General features: G+C 42.7%; 1 protein-coding gene across 2 annotated transcripts in view; it reads right to left on the minus strand.

Moving 5' to 3' along the window:
* Positions 1 to 1987, minus strand: part of gid4 (GID complex subunit 4 homolog) — a 55734-nt gene extending 53747 nt beyond the window's left edge. The window contains exon 1 of one of the 2 annotated variants that reach the window (XR_005945395.1): positions 1609 to 1987. Coding sequence is in view for 1 of the 2 variants with exons in the window: in XM_041207253.1 (XP_041063187.1) it covers positions 1609 to 1764 (156 nt within the window). In the remaining variant the exon portion in view is untranslated. The remainder of the gene's footprint in view (positions 1 to 1608) is intronic. The other variant, XM_041207253.1, reaches the window with a different exon arrangement.
* Between the last annotated feature and the right edge of the window lie 9500 nt (positions 1988 to 11487).

Below are 11487 nucleotides of genomic sequence, written 5' to 3' on the forward strand. Positions count from 1 at the left end.
AGACCTCTATGACTTTGATCTGTACTGGGACCTTGGCTTATTATCCAAATCAATGAGCTAAGGAAAAGGGAGAGTCATATAGCCATGTTTGACACTAAAGAAGGAGGCACAGTAAACTAAATGAGAGCAGAAAGTTACTAAGAGTTGGACAGATTAAGTACATGGACCAAACTGTGGCAAATGGGAGTTTAATGTGGAGAAGTGAGAGTTTGGATCTAAGTAAGACAATTCAAAATATTTTCTTAGTAATGACAGAGTAGGGTCTGTGGAAGAACAAAGAGATTTAGGTATCCACGTATTAAAAGCTAAGGGACAAGAGCAGAAAGTTGTCAAAAAAAGGTAATGGAATACTGAACTTTACCTCAAGGGGGCTGAAATACAAACAGTGGTTTGTTCAGAGGCTTGGTCAAATCACCAACTAGGATAGTGCTCCCAAGTCTGGGCACCACATTGCAGGAAGGTTATATTAGTCCTCGAGGAGGTACAGCACAGATTCGCCAGATACCAGGGCTCAAAGAGTTAAATTAAGAGGATGGTACGCATAAACGGTTTGTATTCTTACAATTTTAGTTGGTTGCAGGGGATCTGAGATAATTAAAATGATTCAATAGAGTAGAAACAGCAAAGCTCTCCTGGTGGAATCCAAAACAAGAGGGCACAATTTTAAAATTAGAACTAGGCCATTCATGAGTGAAATCAGAAAGCATTTTTTTCCACAAAAAGTGATGTAGATATTGGGTTAATAGAAATATTCAAAACTGAGAATTATAGATATTTTTGAGTAAAAGTATCAAAGAATATGGATCATCAGCAAGCAATTGGGGTTGAGGTACTGATCAGTCATGATCAGATTAAATGATGGAACAGGTTCTAGGGGCTGAATGCCCTACTAAAATTACTATGGACTAAGAGGCAAATTTAGAGCTGCCACTGAAGAAACACGTTAGGCATAAGAGGTAATAACAGGCAATAACAGAAAATAAATTTAGTTTAAACTTAATTAAAAAGTCAATTTCTAAAAAATAATAAACTATTAAACTGTCATTCAGTATGTGCCAATTAGGTCTGACAGGCAAAGGAAGATACAAACTTACAAAGACACATACCTACAAGCTGTGTATTAAGATCAATCTGCAGCAAGAAAATCGAAAAGAATGAGAGAATCAAACTACAAATCTGCCGATATTAGAGAGTTGAGAGGTTAGCACTGGAAACATTAATATGTATGCTCCACAGATGCTGTCAGACCAGGTGAATGTTTCCAACATTTGCTGTTTTCTTCCTAACGACATTCTAGTAAGAAATGTAAGACATGGTAACTTTTAAAATGACGAATGACATTAACAGAGCCGAAAGTTATCATTAGCAGACAGGGACTCTGATGGGTTCGGAATAGGAGTCGATTTCAAGATCGAAATGGTCCTTCCCTGCTTTGATCTTTCTGACAAACGGAGAATTATCAACACGAACATGGCAGAGGTAGTATTTATAGGAAAGAGGAGTGAAACCAGATTGCAAACCCAATGTCAACACTGAGTTTCGGAGTGACACTGATCATCACCCTGAGTGAACAGAGGGTTAGAGAGTGAAGTGCAATTATAACTTTACCTGAAGCACCACTTCCACGTCATAAGAGTTGCCTTTACTCTTCTGGTGCCCCCTGAACTTGGAGCCGCTGTACAGGAGCGTGGTGGCGACCCCAGGCTGTTGAGTATTGATGGGGGGCGGCGGGATGAGCGAGGCCGACTCGGTGCGGACCGGCATCGCGCGATGTCACCCCAGCCCAGCCTCTGAGAGCGGGGAGAAAGGGAAAGAGGGAAGGGGAGGGGGGGAAGGGGAGAAAGGGAGGGAAAAAATCAGCTATATAATCGCAGTATATCCAGCCACCACAAGCAGCGTCGCCACCGCTTCTCCTTCACAAGCCCTGACAACGCGAGATGGCCGCAATCCTCCCACCGCCGACGAAAGAGAGCAACATCACCTCTTCTCATTGGCTACTGTCAGCCGTCACTGCAGACCTAGTAGCATTGCGCTTTTCCATTGGCGTAAGAACGAGGAACAAGGTCACCGTTCGACGACAGTAAAAGCTCGATTAGTGCGCACGTGCAGGCCCCCAAGCATTCTGGGATCTGTAGTCCTTTGCCTGGCGCGGCCCCATCAACTACCCCATTGAACAATGGCAGAATTGGCGGCTTTTATGTTAATTGGAGCGGAACACCTCTGCAAAATTTCGTTGCTGTGCATGTTTTTTGGATAACAGTCCTCTCCATGAGACGATTTCTAACTAAACATCTACATACACCACATCTACAACTCTTTAGTAACAACAACTTTCATTTATCTTGTGCCTGTAATACAGTAAACGATTCCAATGTGCTTCACAGGAGCATTATAAAGCAAAAAATTGACATCAAAAAAGGTGATATTAGGACAGATGACCAAAAGCTCAGTCAAGAGGAGGATCGAAGGAAATATTGAAGTTATAGCCCACCCTTGTTCGTCCAAGCATAAGAACATAAGAAATAGGAACAGGAGTAAACCATTCGGCCCCTCCACCCTTCTCTGCCATTCAATAGGATCATGGCTGATCTTCTTGTGTTTCGATTTCTCCGTTTCCATCTAACCCCAATAACCTTTGATTCCCCTGCCTAACAAGAACCTATCTACCTCTGCCTTGAAAATATTCAATGACCCTGCCTCCACCACCTTCTGAGGCAGAGAATGCCAAAGTCACACAACCCTCTGAGAGAAAAAAATCTTCCTCATCTCTGTCCTAAAAGGACATGCCCTAATTTTAAAACAGTGCCCTCTAGTTCTGGACTCAACAATAAGAGGAAACATCCTTTTAACGTCCACCTTGTCAAGGCCATTCAGGATCTTGTATACTTCAATTAAATCACCCCTCACTCTTCTAAACTCTGGTGAAAACAAGTCCAGTCTGTCCAACCTTTCCTCATAAGACAACCCACTCATTCCAGTTATCAATCGAGTAAACCTCCTTTGAACTGCCTCCAATGCATTTACATCCTTCCTTAAATAAGGAGACCAAAACTGCACACAGTATTTGAGATGTGGTCTCACCAATGCCATGTGTAACTGAAGCATAACATCCCTACTTTTATGTTCAACCCTCTGGTAATAAAGGATAACATTCCATTAGCCTTCTTAATTACTTGCTGTATCTGCATTCTAACTTCTTGTGACTCGTACTAGAACACCTAAATCCCTCTGCACCTCAGAATTATGCAGCCATTCTCCATTTAAGTAATACTCTGCTTTTTTGTTCTTCCTGCCAAAGTGAACAACTTCACATTTTCCCACATTAAGCTCCATTTGCCAGATCTTTGCCCACTCACTCAACCTATCTATATCCAGCTGCAACCTCTTCATGTCCTTTTCACAGCATACTTTCCTATCTATCTTTGTGTTATCTGCAAATTTATCTACTATGTCTTCATTCCAGCACAGACCCCTGTGGGACTCCACTCGTCACATTCTGCCAATCAGAAAAGACCTATTTATGCATACTCTCTGCTTTCTGCCAGCCAACCAATCTTCTATCCATGCTAATATGTTACCCCCTACACCACAGGCTTTTATTTTCCTTTAATAATCTTTCATGTGGCACCTTTTCAAATGCCTTCTGGAAATCCAAGTACAGTATGTCTACAGTCTCCCCTTTATCCACAGCGCATGTTACTCCTTCAAAGATCTCCAGTAAATTGGTTAAACATGATTTTCCTTTCACAAAACCATGCTGCCTGTTCCCTGTTGCCTTGAGGTCTTCTAAGTGCAGCTATAGCCTCCTTAATGATCAATTCTAATAGCTTCCCCATGACAGACCTCAAGCTAACTGGCCTATAGTTTCCTGTTTTCTGCCTCCACCATCCCCCCTCCCTTCTTGAATAGAGGGGTTTATATTTGCTATTTTTCAATCTGATGGAACCTTTCCATAATCTAGTGAATCTTGGAAAATTAACACCAGCACATTGACAACCTCATTAGCCACCTCTTTTAAGACCCTGGGATGTAGTCCATCAAGACCCAGTGACTTGCCAGCCTGCAGTTCCAATAATTTGCTCAGTACCATTTCTCTAGTGATAAAAATTTCACCAATGTTCTTTCTCCTGTTCGCCTCCTGATTTGTAGCCATTACTGGAATGTTTTTTTGTATCCTCTATAGTGTACGCAGAAATAAAAATATTTGTTCATTTCTTCCGCCATTTCCTTATAATTTACTGTTAACCCCACACTGTCACTATCTAGAGGACCAAAACTCACTTTACTTACTATTTTCTTTTTTAAATACCTGTAGAAGCTCTTGCTATCTGATTTTAAATTTCTAGCCAGCTTCCTCTCATACTCTAATTTCTTTCTTCTGATTAACCTTTTAATCATTCTCTGCATTCTTTATATTCTGTCCAATCTTCTGTCCTGCCACTCATCTTTGCGGAGTTGTATGCTTTTTCCTTAAGTTTGATGCTTTCCTTAACATCTTTAGTTAACCACGGATGGTGGGTCCTCCCTTTAGAATTTTTCTTTATCGTAGGAATGTACTTCTTCCGAATACTCTGAAATATCCCTTTAAATGTCTGCCACTGCTTCTCTATTGTTCTATCCTCTAGCCTAATGTCCCAGTTCACTTCAGCTAGCTCAGCTTTCATCCTCACATAGTTGCCCTTATTTAAGTTTAAAAAACTAGTCCTAGACCCGCTCTTCTCCTTTTCAAACTGGATGTAAAATTCAATCATATTGTGGTGCTGCTACCTAGGGGTGCTTTTACTCTGAGGTCATTAATTAATCCTGTCACGTTACACAATACCAAGTCTAATATAACCTGCTCTCTGGTTGGTTCCAGAACATGCTGCTCTAAAAATCTATCTTGAAAGCATTCTAAGAACTCTTCACCCAGGCTACTACTGCCAATCTGATTTTTCCAGTTTATGTGTGGATTAAAAATCACCCATGATTATTGCCGTCCCTTTATCACAAGCACACAATATTTTCCCTTCAATACTTTGTCCTACACTGTGGCTAATGTTAGGGGGCCTTTAGACCACTCCCACTAATGACTTATTTCCCCTACTATTCCTCATCTCCACCCAAACCGATTCTACATCCTGATCTCCTGAACCAAGGTCATCTCTAACTATTGCACCAATGCCCTCTTTGATTAATAGTGCTATCCCTCCACCTTTACCTAGCTTCCTATTCTTCTTGAATGTCATGTACCCTTCAGTATTAAGGACCCAGTCTTTGTCATCTTACAGCCACATCTCCATAATTACTATCAGATCATTTTTTTACTTTAATGTGGGCCATCAATTCATTTACTTTGCTATGAATGCTGCGCGCAATCAGATAGAAAGCCTTCAGTTTTGTCTTTTTGTTACCTTCGTAAAATCTAGTCTTAACTGCTGATGTATTCTTAGGTTTTTTTTCTCTCTGTCCCTTCCTGCCATTCTCTGACCCTCATTTCTCATATTACTATTTTGCTCTCCTGTCTTGGCTCTACACCTTGAATTGCTACCTTTAACCAAGCTTGATCCTTCACCCCTCTTGTTTAGTTTAAAGCCCTCTCTACTTCCCTAGTTATGCGACTTGTGAGGACACTCGTCCCAGCACGCTTCAGATCCCAATGGTACAGCCCGCACCGCCCCCCCCCCAACCCCCCCCAACACCCCTCCCCCCACTACCCCCCACACTTTCCCCAATATTGTTGCCAGTGCCCCACAAACTTCTTCCACACCAGTCTTTGAGCCACGCCAATCCTGGAGCATGCAAATTGCCCTTATATGGTGCAAGATTTTTTTTTATTCATTCATGTGTTGGGACCTTCGCTAGCTGGGCCAGCTTTTATTGCCCATCCCAAGTTGCCCTTGAGAAGGTGCTGGTGAGCTGCCTTCTTGAACCACTGCATTCCATATGGTACAGATACACCCACAGCACTGTTAGGAAGGGAGTTCCAAGATTTTGACTCAGCGGCAGTGAAGGAACGGCAATATATTCCCAGTCAGGCTGGTGAGTGACTTGGAGGGGAACTTCCAGGTGGTGGTGTTCCCAACTATCTGCTGCCCTTGTCCTTCTAGATGGTAGTGGTTGTCAGTTTGCAAGGTGTTGTCTAAGGAGATTTCGTGAATTCCTGCAGTGCATTTTGTAGATGGCACACACTGCTGCTGTGTCAGTGGTGGAGGAAGTGAATGTTTGTGGATGTGGTGCCATTCAAGCAGGCTGCTTTGTCCTGGATGGTGTCAAGCCTCTTGAGTGTTGTGGGAGCTGCACTCATCCAGGCAAGTGGGGAGTATTCCATCATTCTCCTGACTTCTGCCTTGTGGCAGAACTTCCAGGTGATGGTGTTCCCATGCATCTGCTGCCCTTGTCCTTCTAGATGGCTGTGGTCGTGGGTTAGGAAGGAGCTGTCTAAGGAGCCTTGGTGAATCCAAGTTAATCTTGGTGCTTTTTGTACAGTACAGATATTAGTTTGTGATGCTGACACAACTAAAACAGAAGCAGAAATGAAGAAAGAGATAAATAGTAGGTTTACAGAGGAAATTTTAGAGCTTAGGCCTTGGCAGCTGAAGATATAGCCAATAATGATAGTGTGTTTGAAATCAGGGACGCTCAAGGGACCAGAATTAGAGGAGCACCAATATATCAGAGGGTTGCGGGGCTAGAGGAGATACAGAAATAGAGAGGGACCACACCAAGGACGGATTTGAAAACAGGGATAAGGTTTTTAAATGGAAGCCCTACTTAACCTGTAACCAATGGCGGTTCAATGAGGACTGTGGGACAGTATGCCAGAAGAACCAGGCATACTTAAAAATGAGGTGCTAACCTGATGAAGCTACAACACAGCACTAACTGCATGCAACGGACAGAGCCAAGCAATCCCACAACTAACAGATAAGTTCAAATCACCGCAGTCCTCTCACATCCATTTGTGAGTGGTGGTAGACAATTAAACAACTATTTGGAAGGCGAGGCACCACAAATATCCCTATTCTCAATAATGGGGGAGCCCAGCACATCAGTGAAGACAAGGCTGAAGCATTTGTAACCACCTTGAGCCAGAAGTGCCGAGTGGATGATCTATCTCAGACACCTCTTGAGGCCCCCGGCACCTCAGATGCCAATCTTCAAGCAATTCAATTCACTCAGTGTGATATGAAAAGGGCTAAAGGCACTGGATACAGCACAGGCAATGGGCCCTGACAACATTCCAGCAGTGGGACTGAAGACTTGTACTCCATAACTAGCCACACACCCCAGCCAAGATGTTCCAGTACAACTACAACACTGGCATCTACCTGACAATGTGAAAACTGCACAGATATATCCTGTCCACAAAAAGCAGGACAAATGCAATCTAGCCAATTCCCAACCCATCAGTCTACACTTAATTAACAACAAAGAAATGGAATGTGTTGTCGATAGTGTTAACAAGCAGCATTTACACAGCAATAACCTAATCACCAATGCTCAGTTTTGGATCCACCACTCAGGTCCATTTGGCTCCTAACCTCATTACAGCCTTAGCCTTAACATGGAAAAAAAGCTGAACCCTAGAGCCAGGATTTTACGCTCCCTCACCGGTGGGTTTTTAGGTGAGGTGGGGAGCATGAAATTAAAAGAATGGGATTCCCTCTGGGTTCCTGCCTGCCCCAACCACACAGCGATTTTATGCTGGGGCGGGTACATTTTCGGATGGGAAGCCCGCCCTTGCCCCAACTGAGGCACTTAAGTGGCCTCAGGAGTCCATGAGTTAGGATCAAGAGGTTGTGCTGAGGCTGTTATGGCTAGGCTTTTAGGGTAAGAAGATAAGGGAAGAGGTTAGGGTCAGGATATTACAATTATGATGTTAGGCTGGGGATGTTAGGATCAGGAAGTTAGAGTCATAGTTTAGATGTTGGGGTTATTATGTTATGGTTAGGGTATTAATGTTAGAGGTTAGGGGCTATCTTTAGGAGATTAGGGTTAAGGTTTTTTTTATTCATTCAAGGGATGTGAGCGTCACTGACAAGACCAGCATTTGTAACCCATCCCTAATTGCCCTTGAGAAGGTGATGGTGAGCTGTCTTCTTAATCCGCTGCTGTTTGTATTGTGTAGGTAACCCACAGTGCTGTTAGGAAGAGTTCCAGGTTTTTGACCCAGTGACACTGAAGAAATGGCGATATAATTCCAAGTCAGGATAGAGTGTGGCTTGGAGGGAAATATGTAAGTGACGGTGTTCCCATGCATCTGCTGCCCCTGTCATTCTCGGTGGTAGTGGTTGTGGGTTTGTAAGCTGCTGTCGAAGAAGGCTTGGCGAGTTGCTGAAGTACATGTTGTAGGATGTAGATGGTACACACTGCTGCCTCTACATGCTTCGGTGGTGGATCTTGAAGATGGTGAATGGGATGCTGATAAAGTGGGCTAGTGTCAAGATTCTTGAGTGTTGTTGGAGGTCTTCCAGGCAAATGGAGAGTATTCCATCACACCCCCGACCTGTACCTTGTAGATAGTGGACAGGCTTTGGGGAGTCAGGAGGTGAGATACTCGCCACAGAATTCCTAGCCTCTGACTTGCTCTTGTAGCCACAATATTTATATGGCTGGTCCAGTTCTGAGTTTCTGGTCAATGGTAACAGCCAGGATGTCGATAGTGAGGGATTCAGCAATGGTAATGTCATTGAGTGTCAAAGGCAGATGGTTAGATTCTCTCTTGTTGGAGATAGCCATTGCCTAGTACTTGTGTGGCATAAATGTTATTTGTTACTCATCATTCCAAGCTTAAATACTGTACATGGTATTGCTACATGTGGGTACAGACCACTTTAGTATCTGAGGAATCGTGAGTGGTATTGAATATTGTGCAATCATCAGCAAATATCCCCAATTCTGACCTTATGATGTAGTGAAAGTCAGTGACGAAGCAGCTGAAAATGGATGTGCCAATAATATTACCCTAAGGAACTCCTACAGTGATGTCCTGGAGATAGGATGATTGGTCTCTGAGAACCACAATCATCTTTTGTGCAAAGGTATGACTCCAACCAATGGAGAATTTTGACCCAACTCCCATTGACTTCAATTTTGTTAGCACTCCTTAAAGTCATACTCATCAAATGCTGCCTTGTTGTCAAGGGCAGTCACACTCACCTTACTTTTGACCTGAATTTTCCAGATTGTGGGGTTTTGTTTCCTGCCATTGCTGACTTCAAGTGCCCTGCAGCCATTTCACACTCGAATCAGCATTACGTGACTGCAGGCGGGACTTCGGCCCTTCACCCGGAATTAAGTCCCACCTTGGAGAGATGCCGACCAGTCAGGTTGAGCAACTCACCAAGCCTCCTTGTAGCTTCCAAACTCACAACTGCTACCACTGAGAAGGACAACGCCTTCAGGTGCATGGGAACACCATCATTTACATGTTCCCTCCAAGCCACACTCTACCCTGACTTGGAATTATATCACCTTTCTTCACTGTCGCTGGGTCAAAACCCTAGAAGGGTCTGGAGCCCTTCCTAACAACACTGTAGTTTACCTACATGATAAGAACAGCAGCAGATTAAGAAGTCAGCTCACCATCGCCTTCTCAAGGGCAATTAGGGATGGCCAACAAATGCTGGTCTTGTCGGCAATGCCCACATCCTTTGAATGAATAAAAAGCCCTAACCCTAACCTCTTAAAGATAACCCTTAACCCTAATTCTAATGCACCCTCTAACCTTAATACCCTAACCATAACATAATAACCTCAACATCGAAACTATAACTCTAACTTCCTTATCCTAACGCCTCCACCCTTTCATCATAAATGTAACATCCTGATCCTCACCTCTTCCCTTAACTTCTTACCCTAACAGCCTAACCATAACAGCCTCAGCACAACCTCTTGACCCAGCTCCTTGACTTTAACACACTGACACTAATACCCTAATCCTAACACCTTAACCCCCTAGCTATAACTCCTTAACCCTGGCAGCCTCATCCTAACACCCTGATCCTCACATCCTAAGGCCCTATCCATACGCCCTAACCCTAACTGCTTCTGACTTGATTCTGACATCATCACCCTAACCCCATGACCCTAACCACCATACCCTAACAGCCTTACTTTATTACCCTGATCCTAACCTTAACATCCATATACAAACCATACTTTCATTGTTGAAATTCTTCAGATATTTTAATGTAACTTTACACAGAATATTCCCAAAATTTCTGGACTTTTTCCAAGACGTGAAATAGGGAACCTCTGCCAACTAGTGTATGTAGACCTGCAGCCATGCTTACCTGTTTCGACAGCTCTCTATGTGCAAAGAAGGTCAAAATCACTGCTACAACTTTTATGGCACCAGGTCAGTTCAGCCAGCCATGAAAAATCAGTATAATATTCGTTGTTACCAAGCATGCAATTGTCTGGTAACTGAAACACCTTTTGGCAGAGCTAGGGAATTTGTCCATTTTGGCATCATGGCAAGGCAGCAGCTAGACAGGACTATCTTGTTTTACGAGTTTTCCCAAAATCCAAGATGCACTAGATAGCACCTGCATTACTTTGCAATTGTGGATGTATTCAACAGAAAGGACTACCAATCATTAAAGATCCAGATCGTGCATGGTAACCTGCAAAGAATTATTCAAGTCAACTTGAGATTTGCTAAATGATAGTTGTACTAGAGAGAAAGAATTGTTAGAAATAACTCTAAAAATGGAATTGGTTCTGAAAAATTAATAGAACTCAAGTTGGATCAGCCACTGATATCATAAACTCTAGGCTGTTGAAGGAAGTCAGAGAAGATATAGCAGAGACTCTGACCTCAGACAAATTCAGATATGCAAATTGGATGATAGTCAATGTATCTCCACTGTCTAAAAGGAAGAGAACGAGATCTAGTTAAACAGAGCCCAGTTAATTTAATTCTACTGCAAACCACCATCCAGTATGAAAAACATTCATCCATCATCACAATCTGCTTCCGGTCACTGAGCCAATTCTATACCCAAAGTCACTCCCCTCTTAATTCCATGGTTTTCCATCCTATTAATGAACTTCCTAAGTAGGACTTAGTCAAATACCTTCTGAAAGTCCATATATACATATACTGCACCACCTTGATTAACCTTTTCTATTCCTTCAACAAAGAAATCAGTCAAGTTAGTCAGACATGATTTACCTTCAACAAATCCATGCTGGGTCTCCTTGATTAATTCATGCATTTTCAAATTAAAATTTATTTCTTCCCTAATAATAGCTTCCAATCACTTTTGTGCTCCTGATTTTAGGCTGAATGGCCTGTATTTCCTGGTTTATCCCTCTCCTCTTTAATTGTGGTATTACATTAGTAACCCTCTAGTCCCAGGGTACTGCTTTTGCAACTATTACTACTGCTACAACAGGAACAGTTTATACTTATATAGCACCTTTAACATCCTAAGGGGCTTCACAGGAGTATTGTAAAACAAAGAATGTCATTGGCCAAAGAAACATTATTAGGTCAGC

Source organism: Carcharodon carcharias, chromosome 15, assembly GCF_017639515.1.
Source record: "Carcharodon carcharias isolate sCarCar2 chromosome 15, sCarCar2.pri, whole genome shotgun sequence".
Classification (NCBI taxonomy): domain Eukaryota; kingdom Metazoa; phylum Chordata; class Chondrichthyes; order Lamniformes; family Lamnidae; genus Carcharodon; species Carcharodon carcharias.